The 20,065-nt window shown below is 36.9% G+C and overlaps 3 protein-coding genes across 5 annotated transcripts; 2 read left to right on the forward strand and 1 right to left on the reverse strand.

Annotated features, from left to right (window-relative positions):
- Positions 1–985: 985 nt before the first annotated feature.
- On the reverse strand, positions 986–2,728 carry LOC132034844 (uncharacterized). Its single transcript, XM_059425192.1, has one exon. It carries the CDS (start codon positions 2,726–2,728, stop codon positions 986–988), a length of 1,743 nt encoding a protein of 580 aa, XP_059281175.1.
- A 2,954-nt stretch (positions 2,729–5,682) lies between these two features.
- LOC132035371 (uncharacterized) lies at positions 5,683–7,932 on the forward strand. The gene has a single exon (XM_059425628.1). The coding sequence runs from the start codon at positions 6,248–6,250 to the stop codon at positions 7,508–7,510; it is 1,263 nt and encodes a 420-aa protein (XP_059281611.1). The 5' UTR covers positions 5,683–6,247; the 3' UTR covers positions 7,511–7,932.
- A 510-nt stretch (positions 7,933–8,442) lies between these two features.
- LOC132033637 (ATPase family AAA domain-containing protein At1g05910) lies at positions 8,443–19,416 on the forward strand. 3 transcript variants are annotated; one of them, XM_059423664.1, is made up of 11 exons: positions 8,443–8,631; positions 11,082–11,347; positions 11,971–12,072; positions 12,234–14,042; positions 14,123–14,311; positions 14,413–14,555; positions 15,905–16,150; positions 17,410–17,596; positions 18,288–18,353; positions 18,449–18,698; positions 18,880–19,416. In XM_059423664.1, the coding sequence occupies exons 2-11, from the start codon at positions 11,123–11,125 to the stop codon at positions 19,251–19,253; spliced, it is 3,591 nt and encodes a 1,196-aa protein (XP_059279647.1). In that variant the 5' UTR covers positions 8,443–8,631; positions 11,082–11,122; the 3' UTR covers positions 19,254–19,416. The 3 variants fall into 3 exon arrangements, with proteins under 3 accessions (XP_059279647.1, XP_059279648.1, XP_059279649.1); XM_059423665.1 differs by having other exon boundaries at positions 11,087–11,347; XM_059423666.1 differs by lacking the exon at positions 11,082–11,347.
- The last annotated feature ends 649 nt before the right edge of the window (positions 19,417–20,065 follow it).

A 20,065-nucleotide genomic window follows, 5' to 3' on the forward strand; every position in this document is an offset into this window, starting at 1 on the left:
GTTTCTGATATGGGATTAGGTATAGGAGGATTGGAGTCTTCATGCTCTTGTCCACTGGATACTGTGGAATAGGAAATGGGAAAAAAATGATTTGTCTCTGGATGTGCTTTGGAAAAGGGAAAAATGTTTTCAAAAAAATGAACATCCCTAGAAATGAATATTCTTTTACTGCCAAACTCTAGTAGCTTATAACCCTTTTGCCCTTGAGGATAACCTAAGAATACACAAGCACTAGCTCTAGGATCAAATTTGCTTCTATTGTTTTTCAAAGTTGAAGCATAACAGAGACAACCAAAAATTTTCAGTCCTTTGTAATTTGGTGGTTTTCCAAAAAGGATATGATAAGGACTTTTTCCTTTGAGAACAGAAGAGGGAAGTCTATTAATCAAGTGTGTTGCAGTCAACACACACTCTCCCCAATAGGAAATAGGAAGCTTAGACTGAAACAACAATGCTCTTGAAATTTCCAACAAGTGCCTATGCTTTCTTTCAACAATCCCATTTTGTTGAGGAGTAGCAGTGCATGATGTTTCATGTATGATCCCTTGTGATTGAAGAAAATTGGATTCCTGTATTCCCTTGCCTAACTCCAAGGCATTGTCTGATCTTATTTTCTTCACTTTAACATCAAACTGTCTCTCAACCATGCATAAAAAATTCTTTAATACTGGAAAAGCATTGTTCTTTACTGTTAGTAGAAAGGTCCAAGTTCCTCTGCTGAAATCATCAACAATTGTAAGAAAATACTTATAACCATTATAAGTAGGGGTTTTAAAAGGACCCCAGGTATCTATGTGAATTAACTCAAAAACTCTTTTAGATCCAATTTGACTAGTAGGGAATGGATTTCTAGTTTGTCTTGCAAGAGGGCAAATATCACAAGTACAAATAGAATCAGAAGGCAAAGAAATGAAACTTAATTTTTTCATTGCAGAATATGGTAAGTGTCCCAACCTAGCATGCCAAATGGCTACATCGAAGCGCACTAGCGAGAAAAAGGAAAAGACTTAGAAACTTGACCACTACTGGAATAATTTCCTTCTTGTAAATTAACTACATTGATTTGTGATAGACTAGGATTCCTAAAATCAGTAGGTTCCAGGACATAGAGACCCTCTCTTACTTCACCAAAAGCTTGTACCTTCCTCATTAAATGGTCCTGCATGACACATTGAGTGATATCAAATTTGAGAGAACAAAGAAATTGTCTACAGATTCTATTGACAGATAAAAGGTTATATCTGAAAGAAGGAACAAAAAGCACATTTTGTAAAATAATTTTAGGGAGAACTTGAACACTTCCTGTATGTGTGACTTGAATCCTATAAGAGTTGGGTAGGTTGATATTTAAAGGAGCAGGAAGGGGAGTGAGATTAAGAAAAGAGTTAGAGTTAAAACACATATGCTCGGATGCCCCTGAGTCAACTATCCATGACTTAGTATTGTAAACTGAGAAACAAGAACCAGAGTATCTAGTAATAGTACCAGCAACAGTGTTGGCATTAATTTCTGTTGTGTTACTGCTTGAGACACCATTCTGACTTTGCTTGAAGATCTGCATGATTTGTGAAACTTGATCCTTGCTTAGTTGACTCAGTCCATTTATATCATTGTCATCATTTCCCATGCTCATATTTCCAAATTCCTCATCTGTGATTGCTGCATTTCCTTTGACACTGACCTGCTCTTTGTTGTTTGTGAATTGAAAATCATCTGGATATCCTATGAGCCTATAGCAATCATCCATGACATGTCCAGTTTTCAAACAGTTAGTACAAGTTACATTTGGATTGTACTTCTTCTTCCTCCCTTTTCCTCCCCTTTGGTTTGGATTAAACCTCTGATTTCCATTTTGAAACCTTTGTGTTTGAAACTGGTTTCCATACCTTTGTTGTGATTGTGTTTGATTTCCAAATCTTTGTATCTGATTTCCAAATTTTTGTTGTCCTTTGGTCTGATTTCCTGTCATGAAAGATGATCCATTAGATGGATAATGAGGATTCATGTAAACCTCCCTCTGATTCTCATCCTGAAGCAAAAGGGAGTATGCATGGTTGATGCTTGGTAAGGGGTTTATCATGAGAATGTTCCCCCTTGCTTGAGCATACCCATCATTGAGCCCCATCAGGAATTGAATCAACCTTTGGTCCTCCACAGACTTGATCATTTTGTGTTTCCCATCACAGATACACACACAGTTGCACACAATATCTGTGTTAAGAGAATCCAACTCATCCCATAATCTTTTCAGCTTTGTAAAGTAGCTTGCAACATCATTAGACCCTTGAGCTGATCCTGTTATCTCTTTTTGCAGATGATATAACTTTGCACCATTTGATTGTCCAAACCTTTGTTCCAAATCTTTCCATAGATCCTTTGCTGTTCTTGAATATATCACAGAATGAGCTATATCTTTGGACAAAGAGTTAAGGAGCCAAGATGTAACCATATCATTACATCTGCTCCACTGAGGGAAGTCTTTGGCTGTTGCCTCAGGTTCAGCACATTTTCCATTGATAAATCCCAGCTTGTTTTTAGCTGAGAGTGCAATGAGCACAGATCTCCTCCAGCCTTGGTATCCTCTTCCATCAAAAGAGTTGATAACCAAGGTCATTCCTGGAGCATCAGAAGCATGAAGGAAAAGAGGACTGTTGGAGTCAAAACTGGTTCCACTTCCAGCTTGAACAACATCAGCTTGTTGAATGACTGTTTCCTGAGTGTCTCCCATAGTTCACAATAAGTGTGATTGAAGAGAAGTGAATGAAGAGCAATTTGTAGGATCTATTGCTTTGATACCATGAAGAAAATATAGGAAAAATGTGGAGAAATTTCTGTGTCTATTCATTGAATCAAAACCTGATTCTTATAATAGTTACATGGGCAAAAATGCAATAAACTAAACTTTGAATCGTCTATGATTTTGTACAATTGTACAATTCTGATATTTTGTATTTTGTACACCTATACATTTTCTAGAATGATCTAAGATAGAATCCTATACTATATTGTATACGTGTGCCAGTTGTATATTGTGTATGTACAAATGTATATCTTCAGCTTTATTGAAGATGGACAGATTTTGGCCCAAAACACAGGATGGACGGGTTACGGCCCAAGTACGTTAAATGAGGCCCAAGTGTGGCTTAAGTCCAAACCTTTATTCTTCATCTGACTTCAACACTTTACTCCTCTTCTTTACTCTTTCCCACGATTTCACCTTTCTTCTTCACTTTACTTTCTTCAATCAAACCAGTGATTCCTCCATTAGAGACCTTTGAAAATCGATTTTCATTCTCAACATTACGACATTATGAAATTCATTCTTTATCAATTCAGTAATTTCTTATCGATGTTTTTTTTTTTTTTAACTTGAATCGACACGTTCTCATCTTGTTCGAAATTGGAGTATTAATATGGAGAAAATGTAACCATACTCAACGTAATAAAATGAATGTCTTATTAATAAGTTCTGAATTTGTAGGGGAGGCTATCCTTATGGCTTGCCGAATACTCAATCGAGTGCTCCATAGGAAAACACAATCTATTATATGTACTAGTTCTTGAAAGCCCGTGCTGAGTCCAGGCCCAAAGTCGAGTTAAAGTGTACTCATAAAAGTTTTGATTAGAAAAAAATAATTTGTGTTGCATTCTCTTCTGGCACAACTCCTTTAATATGGTTGCTCTTTAATTATGTATTATTAATTATTTAAGTTGGTCGCACAATTGGATAACTTACTAAAAGAATTGTTTATGAGGAAGCAAGTATTGCAGAAAATTAGTATTAAAGAGGCACAAATAACTTAATGTTTTGTAAACTAACATAATTTGAAGTGTATAAAAAAATTTCAAAGTAACTGTAATTATAAATTGAAAAGACATTTTAGCATTTTATGAATTTGTTAACATATAATTTAAATTTAAAAGAAAAATAGATGTTTTGGTATATATTAATTAGCCGCTCGTAATCTCATCGGCTTATGCTAGTAAATATGATGATTAAAGCCTAGGTCTAAATACATCTATACACATTATATTTATTCTTTCATTGAGAGATTTAACAAACTTAACTATAAATAAAGATAATATTAAAAATTAAAAAGAATTGACTCTTAACTTATTTAATAAATGCTAATTTTATTTAAATCATAAACAAGATTAAAAATATCAAAAAATAAATGTTTTTCTTAATTTAAACTTTCTTTTCCTTTAAAAAGATGCATGCGGAAATGGTGTTTCTTTTTCGGGTTTTTTTAGTGTTAGTGGAGCCACGTGTCATATCTGGTATTATAAAACCGGCATTAATGAAAAATGGCACGAATGAGTCATTTTGGTAACGGGCGATGGCATAAATAAGTCAAACTATTGATGAGTGGCATAAATGAGCCATTTCCTATAGTTCGATGGCATAAATGAGCCATTTCCTATAGTTCGATGGCACAAATGAGCCAAACTATTGGCGAGTGACATAAATGAGCCATTTTCGATAGTTGGATGGCATATTTGAGCCTTTTCCGTTTAAATTATGACTAAAGTCAACTTTTGATCTCCTTTATCACTATATTAGAATCTTATATTATGTTAAGTGAATTCAACAACTTATATATAACTAAAAGAATTATTTTTTTCACTCTATTACACAACATAATTCATCGACTGAGCAATTGAATTCCTTTACCCTCCAAATAGCCCCCCCCCCCCCCCCCCCCCCGTCCATAACCATTTATGTGCCGATATATTATTTAAAAATATATCTTATTGAACGACGAGATTGTTTTGATGAAGTGGAAGCAACTGATGAAAAAGCAAAGACGAGAAAAGTTAAATGGATTAATTAGTAAAACGTGAAAGCTCGTTTGCCAAGTTTTGTAGGACTAACGCTCTAATTAGTTGACTAATTTACAACGATAGAGAAACCCAAAACTATCTGTTTCAGAGTAGGTAGAGAAGAATGGTCAAGTCGACAATGAATATACTAGGGAATTGAGAGCATAAGATGTTGAAACAACTAGATCGTAGATATCTTGAGACGCATGTCCGAGTCTGATTGTTTCATTTATTTTTAGATCTCGAATAAACATATAATTAGAAGGAAATGTCTTATATTTATACAGTTAAGGTCCTTGGTTAATTTGCTAAAGGATAAAGTACTTATTTAGGAAATTTAGAAGACATGAAACAAAGGATAAGGGCATGGAATCATCGACCAGTTCGAACATCATTAACAAGAGTAAACAAAATCATTAGCCAAAGTAATTGAAAGTAAGAAATAGCAGGTTAGCTATCAGATTCTCATGAATATTTATTAAAAAAGAAGAAGTTAGTCCACTTGTAATTACCTGATTGTATAAATAAATTTTACACCGATAATGAAATAGAACATCATCTCTCAAAGCAAATTACAATAGATTGTTGCTTCCTTACCAATATGATAACAAGTTATGACGCACCAACACGTATAACAAATTCTTGTTCAATGGTTATAATGAAATAGTTAATACTAACCTTCCATATCTGTTTGTTCATTCGCTTGAACCAAATTGGTCAACATAGTAAACAAATTTTCACCATTCCTTTTAAGCTAGAAATTTCCGCATTACCAACCATTCTTTCAAACAAGAAATGTCTTATCTCATTTATCTATATTAGTTGCTATAAAGCCTTTTAAAAGGAAGAAACACCAACATTTAGAAATCATAAAAGAACAAAAAAAACACAAAAAAGAATAAAGTCTTTAGTCTTTTTCTCTTGTACTAATTCCTCCTTCCTTATTTTCCTTCAGATCAATTGCGAAAATATTGGTAGATCATCATGAGGTAGATTGAAAAAAATAGTCATGTTGATCTGAAAACTTTACAAAGGAAGGAGATTTTTATAGTTTAGGAAATGGAGGTTCAAAGGCTACAAGAATTAATGTGGTTATGGTCAAGATTGCAAAGTAATCGTGTTGCCCTCGTGGGTGGAAACCACACCGCTTCTAGATTTTGCACTCGTTAAAATTATAGCCATTTTGCACCTCTAGCTACTTCCCTTTTGCTCTTTAGATTGAATTAATTATTTGCATGTTCTCTTTTTCAAAAATTGTACACACCTTCAACCTTTTTGAACTTTCTTCTTTTGCTTACTGGCCCGATTGATTCAGATTCACACCAACATAACGAAATTTTTTTGGGGAATTCCATTGAACATTTGACATCCGATTAAGGGTGGAGGCGGGATTAAATCGATTGTCCCGCTCAAAAAAGACAAAATGAGGTATAAGGCAATGAATTTGTTGCATGGTTCTCATACCAAACAAGACAAAATGAAAAGCCTATACACGGATGCATTAGGCTTTTATGGTGATACACATTTGGTCATTATTAAATTAAACCATTTGTGGGTTTTGAAGTTGATTTCTCAAGTTGCTATTTTGGGATTGGTTATTCTCTCTTTCCCCTGGATTAACACGATAATCAGGGGATTAACATCGAGCTATGGATATATCAATGTTTCTAAAGCTGATCACATGGCCAATTATAATCCGATTAAATTAGAGTCTTTGCCTCTAATTTTTCATGATTTGGCCAATGAAGGCCTTCTCAAAACAGGGGACAAATCCCTATTTATTACCAATGGAAATGAAGAAGTTATCTACAATTCTCAAGTTACAAGTGATTACAACATGGATTTGATTTCTCTTTCAAATTTGGCACGTAAAGAAGAGACTTATGACTTTGCACTAATTCCCTATGACTCCTCCAAATCTCTCAATATTGTCGATCGAGCTATGAGGGTAGGTGGCATCGTCGCTATCCAACTAATTAGTGACGACACTATGATTACATTTTCGCAACCATCAAATTACAAAGTTGTCTACGTACGAAAATTCGATTCCACAATTATAGCCCTGCGAAAGACAAGTTCATTTGTCTCTACCAAATCAACAACTACGACACATCATCATCGAAAATTGTGCAATTTTGGTCCAAACGCGAAAGAGGATGCATTAAAAAAACTAGAAGACGTACTACTCGAACCACCTAGAGCAGCATCAGGAAAATCGAGTAGATATCTCAAACGGACTCGTTATTTGCCAGAATTGATGGACATTCCCCTTGAAAGCTACCCACGAAGGGTATTTATTGATGTTGGTTTACAAAATAAAAACGAAGCATCAGGCGATTCTAGTTGGTTTTCGAAGCATTATCCAACTAGAAATACGAAATTCGAGATATTCAAAATTGAAACAGTGACAAAAGAGTCAAATGCACCGTTGATTGGAATGTCAGATTGGCTAAAGAAGAATGTGAAGGAAAATGAGTATGTTGTAATGAAAGCAGAAGCTGAAGTGGTGGAAGAAATGGTAAGGAACAAAGCAATTAAGTTAGTTGATGAACTTTTCATGGAGTGTAAGCATCAAGGTGTGAAAAAAGGTGATAAAAAGAAAAGTAGGAGGGCATATTGGGAATGTTTATCGTTGTATGGTATGTTGAGGGATGAAGGTGTTGCTGTGCACCAATGGTGGGGTTAAAAAATTTGTGTCACATAGGACTAACATTATAAACGGTATAAAGCTATTTATCAAGTTGCTAATCGACGTTTATTATGAAAAGTTATTTGCAATTACCTTATTAATGATCTGATTGTATAAAGAGGTATACGGGAAAGATGTGAAGATTAGGAAGTGAGGTTTTGACGTCATATTTTGTTGGATCATTTGATGTATAGTTTGGAATTATTTTTGTTCAGCAAAATGATATGTTAATAGGGTGCCAAAAGATGTTAAAAGTATGGCATAGTGAATCAATAATTACTCTCGTATCTTTTCTTTGTATTTTTTTCCATTGTTATAACATACTAGGTGCGTTGATCTCGGAAAAAAAAAAGTTGAGTTATTAAGGAGTAAAGGTGTGTCTTTTTTTTTTTTTCCTGTTTTTTTCCTTTCATTTAAATAAATTGTTTTATCTCGATTAAATTTATAAAAAAATATTTCAAAATTTACTACTTATATAGACAAATCAACAACCAATACTTATACAAGGTAAAATGTCTAAATTTGCGTTTTCTTTTATATATGTTAAGCTATGGAATCAGAGAGACAAATTCAATAACTTGAAACATATCATCGAACAATTAAAAATATTCAAATTTTAAGAAATTAGAAAGCTCAAAAGATACTCATACGTGTCTTGAAAAACGACTAGCGAACGGTATATTTGAGACAAAAAATAATAACAATGGCACTTACGAACCGATAAATTAACTGATGACATATATAAGACAAACTGACAAACGTTAGAAATATACTAAAATTTTAATTTTCCGTTTAAATAACCCGAACCACAATGCACATTCTAAAAAAAAAAAAGAATAAAAACAAAAATACCACTAATATATAACGGGTCGGATCCGACCCGTTTGAGTCCACCCCGCTCTATATAAACAAACTGAAACGTACACATTGGTTCTTCGTTTCCTCGTTGCCAACACCAGCAGTTCCTCAGTCAGTCTTCCCTCTTTGCTTTCCTACGCCGGCGACGGTGAGGTTTAACCGGAGCTCCGATCGAATTGTTGCATTCACATTTGAAGTTTCATCTCTTCACTTCACTCCACGTGTCCACTTGTTTACTTCTCTGTTTTTTCGCCTCTCTGGTGAGATAGCTTTCTCTGTTGAGACCTTATCTTTTTTTAATATTTGTTTATGCCTTGTATGATGCATTGACGTTGTTTTTTATGCTGTTTAAGTACTTGTATTTGAACTCAAATTGAACCCTAGGTTGTGGTAAATTAAATCACTTTTTGCATGCTTGTTGTGGTTTGGTTTTTGTGTGGCGCTTTAAGGTGTTGTTTTGATACTTTTTTGCCCTGTTTTGTTTGCTTTATTTGCTTTAGGGTTTTTGAGACTTATGAATTCAATTTTTATTTTTTTACAAAAGTTGAACCTTTGAATTAGGAAAGTGTAAGGAGGGAATTGATGTTATTTGTTAGGGAAAATGATGATTTTGTAACTACGTTGGGAGACATCATTTTTTGAATTCGCCCTTCGCTTTCTGGGTGGCTTGATTTCTGAGAGACTACATTAACTTATCATAAAAAGAAAAGGATTCATCAGAGACTAAGAATTTCCAGGTGTTTGTCAAAAGGAAGGATGAGTGGCTATGTAAATCAGTTACGTACGCATATGGGTTTATGTTGCATTTGATTGCCTGAAGGTTGCTCTTGCACTAAATTCAGTTACTAAAATCTGATCTGGGGTGGGCCGGGGGGGGGGGGGGTTTACCAATGAGGATAGATTTCAAAGTTATACATGGATGTCCCGGGTAGTAGTGTCGTAAAGGACTCATTTTCCCGCAAATTCAACTGCTACAGATTGAAGTCCATAGTGTATTTAGCTTGAGAGATATCGTACATACTTTTGTAGAAAGAAAATACATATGTCCTCTTTAAAATCTAAATGTGTTAAGAATTTGTACTTCTGGTGTAAGAGGAACAGTTACTGATTTTATTTCTTTGTCTGATCTTATGTACTCCTTCATTCTATAGAAGGAGAAGAGCTCCCATCGTACTTCTGCAGTACCTCCTTGCGAGGGAGGAGCTAGCCTTTTTGCCTACGGGTTCGGCATTACCCAATAGCGTTGGCGTAAATCTTGTATTTGTATTAAAAAACCGCTTAGCATGTATAAATAATTTATCAAGAACTTAGTAACTTTTTCTTTTCTAGAATCTAGAAGCCATAAGCTCAAAATCCTAGCTCCGCCTCCTTGGTACTTGTCAATAAAACTTTTACCTTCTTATTAAAAAAAATATATATATATCTTAAACTAACATCCAAATTTATCATAATGCTAGTAATCCCTCCGGTCCACTTTACGTGTCGTCCTTACTAAAAATAGATGGTCTAAATAGTTGTCATTTTAAAAAACTTTGATATAATTACTATTAGTTTTCACTTTTACCCTTAATAAATGTGGTGAGAGATTAATGTGCTGAAGAAGATAATACTATTAAATTGAGATCAAAGAATAAGTAAGGATAATTTAGTCAAATTACCCTTTTAGTCAAAGGTGTGCTTAAGCCCTGAAGCGAGGCGCAAAACATGTTGAACTCTTCGCCTGGCTTAACGGACGCTTCAGTGTCGTCATCAAGGCTCTAAGCCATACTTTCCCTTGCCAATGAGCGTAATCCTAAAGAGTCGACACTAAACAATTGATATTTCCTTTTATCGTAATTCTTTTTTTAAATTTCTTTGTCCATATATTTGTTATTCATGCTTAAAGTTATTAGTCTTGGAGTAGAAGTACGTATTTATATTTCTTCTCTATTTGGTCCTTTCTTCATTAAAGCTCACGCTTTATTTGCGCTTTTGCGCTTAAAGCCCCTTAGTGCTTTTTTGCATTTTTCACCTTTGATAACACTGCTCTTGGGTGCTCCAAAGAACAATAACAAAGGTCTGATTTCTTTGTCTTTCTTATTTTTCCTCTCTGAGCTGGTCTGGACTGCTTGCTGGAGTTTAATTAATTGAGTTTGTCATTTTAGTTTATTAATTTAATTGTGCAAGGTTAATTTTGGTCTTTTTTAGAAAATTGCGCTTCACTTCAATGAAGCGAGCGCTTCGCTTCACGCTTAGCTTGAAGCGTGAAGCGGGGCCTCATCGCTTTTTACTGCTTCACGCTTCCAGAAACACTGTGGTGGACTATCTATCCCGGTTTCAATCTCTTGGAATATCAACACTGTAATAATGGTTACCATTTATTTTATGCTGTATCACCGGGCAATAAATAGTTGAAATGACTGAATTCAAACTATGTCATTCAATTGAATGGAGGGTATTACCTTTATTTAACAAGATCAGAAATGTATTATAGCATACTATTTTAAATCCTAATTCGACGTTCTTTTATGTTACATTCTCCTTTTACCAGGCATTGAGCAGAAAATTGTACCTTTTATGCCTTTTGTTGGGTCTACTAGTATAATCAAGTTCTGGATTAAGTGAAGCGCATGCACCATTCCTATTCTTTAGACAAGTAGATATGCGGTACTATGCTTCTTATGTGGATGTTGAATCTGCGGTTTGCTGACAGTCTGATCTGCATGTGTAGGGTAGAGGGTATATCTCCATGGGGAAATATTTGTAACCAAAATGTATTCTAAACGATCTGGTCAAGCTGATGACGCTGTTTCAGGGCCAGTTCGTACAAGTGACAGGCTTCGACGAAGGCCAAAATTGTATGGTCGCCCATACTTGTATTATACTCCAAAGATGATTCGCCCTAAGAGAAGCAAGACCAAGACAAGGACTGCGGCATCTCAGATTGCGAAGATGTTGCGTCCTGGTAGTCGGCCAGTGCGGACAAAAAATGCAGATGTATGGCTTTTTCTTGTTTCTCTGTCTTCTGTTGATTATGTATGGCATCTTGTGCACAAAGTGCATCTTCCTTTTTTGTGGTTCCTAAAACTCAAGATCTGCTTATGCATTTAAGTTTAATCTGAAACGACAGTTTGGCTAGTGAACATATCTTAGATTGTACTACATTGTCTTCTTTTTCACGCTTATGTTAGTGAACGGAGGATTATATACTTATCAAAAATGTTAGTGAACGGAGGATATCTGATATACAGTTGGATTTAACTAATGTCACTACTTATAGAATCGTTACAATACAGTGTATGTTGTATTTTGGTGACACCATGGTGCCTATTTAGTTAATTTTCATGATTAGATAATTCTCTATATGGCATTGGATGGCGATATCTCCACCAAATTCGTCCATCTCTGCTCAAGTTAACCTTGTTCTATGTGTGGTTGGGAATCTTTTTTTTTTCCCTTTGTGTACCCATTTGATTCTGTTACCATTCTTTTCATGACATTTGTCTTCTTATTTGCACATATTTCGTAAGGTCTTTGAAAACGTATTTAGGAGAAAAAGAACAAGTTATAAGGTGTTTGAAATACAAGTTATAAGATGTTTGAAAATGATTTTTTGGCAGTCAGTTGCCGCCAACCTTCGACGCTCTACGAGAAAGAGGAGAATTTCTGTGAACCTTGAAGGATATACAGATAGTTCTGGAACTGAGGATAATGACTTGATGGTAAGGTTTCTATTGTCTTGCTAGCATGAATTTCCAATTCAAAATGTAAAATAGCATATAGCAAGTCATCTATGAATATCGAATTACTCCATCTAATTTGCCATACTATGTGAAGTGGTAGATGTTATTTTGAAAATTGGTTTAATGTGAATTTGCTTCAGAGCCCAAAGTATCGAAGTTCTAGGAACCGAGTAGATAATAACAGTGCAAGTCAGGATGACCTCATGCCTCGACGTGAAGGACTGCGTCCTCGTCGTGCAGGATTACGACCTCGTCGGGCAAGAGCAGTTGCAAGACAGCAGTTAAATCTAAGGTCTGATGATGAACAAGATACTTCCGACGAGAAGATTGGCCAGGGTGATCCTGAAAATGGAAATGATGTAGATGATAATGATGCTGATGATGGTGAGGCGGAGGATGAAGGTGGTGGTGACGATGATGGAGAGGATGAGGGTGAAGATGAAGGCGACGAAGATGGTGATGATGAAGAGGGTGAAGAACAGGACGGTAGAAGGCGATATGACCTCCGCAACCGAGCTGAAGTACGCAGGCTTTCTATGGAAGGAGTTAAACAAAGGCCAAGATCTCCTCGTAGGGTACTTCAGCAAGGAATGGGAACCAAGGTCAACAGAGATGTAAGAAGAGGAGGATCCCGAGTTCATAAACGTCATCGGATGACGCGAGGTGATGACTCTGATGATTCTCTTCTTGTAGATGAGCTGGACCAAGGTCCTCCAATTCCTTGGGGTAGAGGTGGGAGCAGATCTGGACCACCTTGGCTATTAGGAGGATTAGACATGCAAGGAACAACATCATGGGGATTAAATGTGGCTGCATCTGGATGGGGTCATCAAAGTGAGGCTTCCGCTAATTTGACATCTGGGATTCAAACTGCTGGACCAAGCTCCAAGGGAGGGGCTGATATTCAACCACTGCAAGTGGATGAAACGATAAGCTTTGATGACATTGGTGGGCTTTCTGAATATATAGATGCACTGAAGGAAATGGTATTTTTCCCACTATTATATCCAGACTTCTTTGCAAGTTATAACATCACCCCCCCAAGGGGAGTTTTATTGTGTGGACCTCCGGGCACAGGTAAAACACTGATCGCTAGAGCATTAGCTTGTGCTGCGTCAAAGGCTGGCCAGAAAGTGAGTTTTTATATGCGGAAGGGTGCTGATGTCCTGAGCAAATGGGTGGGCGAGGCTGAAAGACAGCTAAAATTGTTATTTGAAGAAGCTCAGAGGAACCAGCCTTCCATCATCTTCTTTGATGAGATTGATGGACTTGCTCCTGTTAGGTCTAGCAAGCAAGAGCAGATTCATAATTCTATTGTGTCAACTTTACTGGCTTTGATGGATGGCCTTGACTCTCGAGGTCAAGTAGTCTTGATTGGTGCAACCAATCGGGTTGACGCCATTGATGGAGCCTTGAGGCGACCTGGAAGATTTGATCGTGAATTTAACTTTTCTCTACCTGGTCTTGAGGCACGCTCTGAAATATTGGATATTCACACTAGGAAGTGGAAACAGCCTCCTTCTAAGGAGCTAAAAATGGAACTTGCAGCTAGTTGTGTGGGATATTGCGGTGCTGATCTAAAGGCATTGTGCACAGAAGCTGCTATTCGTGCATTCCGTGAAAAGTATCCTCAAGTTTACACTAGTGATGACAAGTTCTTGATAGATGTTGAATCAGTCACGGTGGAGAAGTATCATTTTTTAGAGGCCATGACGACAATCACTCCAGCTGCCCATAGAGGCTCAATTGTGCACTCAAGGCCATTATCTTCTGTTGTTGCACCTTGTCTGCACGGACCTCTCAGGAAAGCTATGAGCATCATTTCGGATATTTTTCCTCTTTCAGTTTCTTCAGAATTGAGTAAACTTTCCATGCTCTCCTATGGCTCTGCTATTCCTCTTGTGTACAGACCTCGACTTCTGCTATGTGGTAGTGAAGGTGTTGGACTGGTAATTAACTTTGGACGTTTCTTTTATGAGTTGGAGAAATATGGACTTCACTAAATATACTTACTCATGTAGTTTTCCAGGATCATGTAGGGCCTGCAATTTTACATGAATTGGAAAAATTTCCTGTTCATTCGCTTGGACTTCCATCCCTTCTTTCTGATCCCGGTGCGAAGACACCAGAGGAGGCATTAGTTCACATATTTAGTGAAGCAAGGAGAACAACTCCGTCAATTCTCTATTTACCTCATTTCCATCTTTGGTGGGAGAATGTGAGTTATTGTTCACATCTTTCCTTTTCCTCATTCTACGGTGCTTCATTTTTGACATTTTTAGTGCATAAATGATTTTCTTGACCCTGCTTATTTCTCAGGCACATGACCAGCTCAAAGCTGTTCTGCGGACGCTGTTGGAAGAGCTCCCATCTGACTTGCCTATACTGTTATTTGGGACTTCATCAATACCACTTTCTGAACTACCTGATGAGCCTTCTTCAGTATTTTCACACCATAGCATGTATGCTTTGTTCAAATTGAGCTCCACCTTTTAGTTGTCTTTTCATTAGCATGTTTCTCTTTGCATTCTCTCGATATGCTTATTATTTACCTTCATTTCATCTGTTATCTTACCTGTTCACCAGCTGCTTGTAAATTTTACTTCCTCGTCTTAGTTGGCTTACAGTTTCATTTTAGGTTCTGTTTGAAGGTTGATGCATTCAATGATGTTATTGTATTTGTGGTTAGTTCTCAAAAGAGGGAATAATTGTATTAATGATGGTATTGGTCTCTGCCTATGTTGTGGTTTCTGCAAGTATAGCTTTTTATCCTGAACATCACGGACAGTGTATTATCCTTTTAGGATAAACCTGATGTTTGCAGTCACAGATAGTTCTTGCTTAAAAGTTTTGTGGGGTCAAAACTTCACACTTCTTCTTGAAAGGTTGTGGGACTAAGTTCTGTAGGTAGAAGGAGAAGCAAGGATACTCTCTGGGCCTAAATTACATTGAGTTTGGTGGTGATCTCAAGCAGCTGAAAGTAGTCTTGTATGTTTAGCAGGAGCGCTCTTTGCCTTGATGGTATCTTGGAATAGTGTCATAAAATTTTGTGCTAATGATATTCAATTCCTTCTGGCTACATTTAAGAAAAGTTGTGCTGTCTTTCGTCTAGGCAATATGGATCTTCTGAAACAGCTCTCTTGTGCAATTTATCTGGCTTTGACAACATTGCTTATTTGTACCATTGGTGGAAGCTGAAAGGGGATTTGGTCTATAGAGCCTTCCGTTCTCTTAAGATGGTCACGAACTACTTTTAAATGCTTATTAGTTTTTTTTTCCCCTTAAAGAAATTGAAAGCCTCTATGCTGCATAACGTATTTTGTTGACTAGTTAAGTTGTGTTATTTGCATTATCCCATAACATTTGCTTATAAGAATATGATCTCCTTAGTCACTGATGATAGAGGGTCCAGGTGATGTAGCATTGCTTTCGGTCGGTGGACGAGATAATGAGGACGACAACTCCATTTCAGAAAGATAATGATGACTACAACTGGTCATTACTAGATTTATGGATAATGAAATACAAAGTAATGTTACTGAAAATTGCGTTGCAGAAGGTGTTAATATTCTTTCGGGATCCTGCATTTGCAATCTCTATAATATGCTTTGTTGCTAAAATTTGGAGCTTGCATAGAACCTATATTAGCATAGAACCTATATTGTGTAAGCTCGTACAAAGCATCCTTTTGGGGGCGGATAGATATAGAATTAGATATATTTTTGTTCTTTTTGTTTTGGTAAATGACCTGATAAATCATATATATGAGTCCATCTTCAAGGTAGTATTAACAGCTGTACCTTATCTCCAGCTTATGTTTGGATACTCCATCAGATGAAGATAGGTCTCTGTTCTTTGATCGTCTCATAGAAGCTGCTTTGTCAATTCAAGTTGAAGCTACAACAAAGAAGTCCGGTAAATTGGACTCCCTTCCTGAACTCCCAAAGGCGCCAAAGGTGTCTGCTGGACCGAAGGCATCTGAAGTAAAAGCCAAAGCTGAAGCTGAGGGCCATGCCCTTAGGCGATTGAGGATGTGCCTCCGTGATGTCTGCAACCGGTATATATTTGATCTGAGAAATCGTATTAGCTGGAAATTCAAAACATGGTTTCTAAATTTGGTTGAAGTAACTACATTTCATGGTGATATCCACATACTTATATTTTCAGATACTAAATCTTAATTCTGTGTTTAGAAACTGAAATGGCGGAAAATGTCTTATTGTTGCGTTTGAATGTATTTGCATGTATGTTTCATGAAATTTTTGTTGTTCAGGACATAAGAAACTCTATTAGATGAAGTCGTCGACCTCTTATTGTGGAGTTGCCTCCATGTTTTTTTAATCAAGTATTTTCATTCATAAACATGGCCAAACTGGTCGTATACAAGGGATATACCAGATGGTAAAGAATCTACAAAATATGAGTCTCTACAAACTCCACCCAATCATCTGTACAACAAGGAACCTTCTGCTTACAGCAGAAGAAAATAAGGGAGCGAAGACTTACTCCTCAACTGGGAGAAACTTGACTCTACTCCTTCAAAAGCTCTTCTATTTCTCTCTCCATACTACCCACATTAACACAAGCAGAATCACATTCCAAGCCCTTCGTTTTCTCCTCCTTCACACACTTTTCCAACTGAACGTCAAATCTTTCACCGTGCTTGGCATTGCCCAAGGAGTGCGAAACCACTTAAACAAATCCCACCATAATCTCATGGTAAGTCCGCATTGTAGAAGGTGGTCCACATCCTCGCCCGCCTCCTTGCACATGTAACACCAACTGACACAGACAACCTTCCGCTTTCTAAGATTTTTCACTGTCAAAATCACCCCTCTAGTGACTAGCCTAGTGAAAAAACATAACTTCCTCAGCACACTTGGAGCCCATATTGTGTTACATGGTAAATCAACCTCCTCCCTAACCAAAAGTTTCTCATAAAAGGATTGCCTCCATGTTGACACACATCAAATTCTGGAAAAAAAAATTCAGCTGGAGATATGGTCTTTCAGAAATCGGTTTTATGCTATTTTTGTGAAGTTGGTGCAGGGCCTTCCTTTGCTTCTGTTTTGCTGTTTTCACATCCTTGTGCATTAGTCCTCGCTTCAACTATTTGGCTCATCTGCACATTTTTTGTTGTTAATAGTTTCTTTCATTTTGTTATTTTCTTTTCCCCTTCTCCTCTGCATGTTTTGTGGATGTCTTTCTCAGTTTTGGTACAAGGTTTAGGTGTAACATATTATCTTCCATTATTGGTCATGACAGCATCATATATAAGTTAAATTTTGATCATCCAACACATATCATTCAATGCAGGATTCTGTACGATAAACGGTTTAGCGCCTTCCATTATCCAGTAATGGATGAAGATGCTCCAAACTATCGTTCAATCATCCAGAACCCAATGGACATGGCAACTCTGCTGCAGCGTGTAGACAGTGGGAAGTACATCACCTCCAAAGCATTCTTAGAAGATTTTGATCTCATTGTCAGCAACGCAAAGGTAGATGCTACTCTCTAACGCCTTTGATCTTTCTGTATGTCTATTCGTCAGACTTCTGGGATGGTAGGTTGGCAATTCTTAGTCTACATTTCTTCATGCTAGTATTAGGAGGATGCTAGGAACTTCTTGTATCTTTTTGTGAGGGCTACTTACGTCTTCATCAATAAAAGTTTATTAAAAAAAGGAGGATGCTAGGGATGACCATTGTACAAAATCTGACTGTCTATAAGCAAACTCTATATTGCCATTGTATTTCAATTTTTGCCACCCAACCACCCTATTCAAAACTGTAACAAGTTAGCACCGCATCAATCACTTTTAAAATGGACCAAGCTGATTATCTTATCTTCATATTAACTTTTGTTGTCCGATTTGCTACCCTTCTATTAGCAGTATATTCCAACTGCTTGACTGAAGATGTTACTATGGCTGCAATTGAACTAATCACTGTGTGGTGTCTATTCGTTACAAATCATTAAATTAGGTTCTGAATCAACATGGTTTTCTAAATATTAATTACATCATTTTTGTGGATTATAAGAGGGAACAACTCTGTTCTGTGAAATTGTCCCTCATTCTGGTTTCCAAGTACAACTTACATTAAGAACTGTAAAGGATGAATGACTATTATTGGATAAGTAGTTTATGTCAATGTGGTGCCATATTTTGATGATGTAAGACTATGTTGCAGAAGTACAATGGAGATGATTACAATGGGGCGAGGATTGTTAGTAGAGCTCATGAACTTCGAGATTCAGTATGTTCACAGCTACTGGTCTCCAATTATCTTTGGTGTACTTTCTTGTATAGTTTGAGTTCGTCTTTGACATTGTGTTATGTCTTTCTCTACAGGTACACGGAATGCTTTCCCAAATGGATCCTGCCTTAGTTGCCTTCTGTGAGAAGATTGCTGCTGAAGGGGGTCCGGTGTCAGTTCCTGATGAATTAGGTGGAGATGCATTGCCACAAACTCCTGTCTTACAGTCGACTACTATGACTAGAGCTAGTGCCCGCCTTCGTAATGTCCAGCCTGAAGTCAACTTAGGTCAGAGCTATGAAGCACTGAGAAGGCACAAGAAACATGCTGATTCTGCACATTCGGGTAAATAAGTTTTGTATTTGCTAAATAACTGTTATTGAGATCCAGTTGTTCCTGGTACATCTTTCTTGTAAACGTTATATTTTTCTTGTAAACATTATATTTTGATAGCTGCCTTCTGGTTGCTGTAGTGTTTGGGACAAAAAATCCTCTTGTGGCTGACGATGTTCTGTCTGTGCTTCAGTGCCAGATGATGAATTACAACATCAGGATTCCTTGCCTTCCAAGTCATCTGATGACCATGAAGATGGTGCTTCAGAGCAAAGGCCAGAAAGCACTCTTGCTGATGGCAATCAACCTGTAGACGTACCAGATACAAGTGGATGCACATCCCGAGATGTTATGATGTCAGATGCAGAATTGTCCGGTAAAATCAAGTCCGTGAAGAAGCAACTCGTGAAGCGGACAAAGAACTATGGCATTCCTCAGCTGGAAAGATTATACACTCGCATCATGAAGGGTGTTTTTGAAACAAAAACTGCCGTGACCAACGAAGATCTTAAGACTTCAATTTTGAGTTTTATGTTGAAATTTGCGGAGGATGCGTTGAAGTTTTAGTGTAGCACCAATTTTTCAACCATGAATTTTTTTTAATTTTTAGTTTCAACATTTTATTAATTTGCTCATGAGATGTCAACGAATTTGCATCTATTGTGCTACACAGGAAAAAGAAAAGAAAAAAAGAGAAGGAAAAGTATAGTCTTTTTTCTTGCCCCCTCTACTGCTTTTATGCACTTCACTCAGTACTGATGTTCCTTGGAAAATCATCATCTGATAAATTCTTTAATAGTACTTCACATGTGAGATGAAAGATGATTGGGTAACTGAAACAGGACACTAGAGAGTATTTTTATTTTTAGATCGACTCTGCTTCATTTGCTGCAGCCTGCAGGAAGTACCAGGCTCTGTTCAAAATTATAAATACAAGGGACTGAAATGTAAAAGCAGTAACTTAAACATTAAAACTATCCAGGACTTGATCATAATTCTGGCTTCATTGCAACTAACTAATCCCACCGACTTGGTACAACTCTCAAGGCTGGTTGTACGCTCAATCTACACAACTGGGAACACCAGAGATTTGGCTGAAATTCCTCGAGTCCGGAACCAAAATGCCCTCAAAAAAACCATTTTGAATCAAAATACCCCAACAAAAAAAAAAAAAAAAATGTTACAAAACTACATACTGCACTAAAGCACTTAACCGTAATGGATCCGTTAAGTGCTTTAGCGCAGTAAAATCTTTGCGCTATAGGAGTTAACCTTAACGGACCCGTTGAATGCTTTGCTCTATGTTTTCTTTGGGTCATTTGCACTTTTGTTCCTATTTTGTCTTTGGTCTTTAATTTTTGTCCTTTAACATGGAACTT

This window comes from Lycium ferocissimum, chromosome 10, assembly GCF_029784015.1.
Source record: "Lycium ferocissimum isolate CSIRO_LF1 chromosome 10, AGI_CSIRO_Lferr_CH_V1, whole genome shotgun sequence".
Lineage (NCBI taxonomy): Eukaryota > Viridiplantae > Streptophyta > Magnoliopsida > Solanales > Solanaceae > Lycium > Lycium ferocissimum.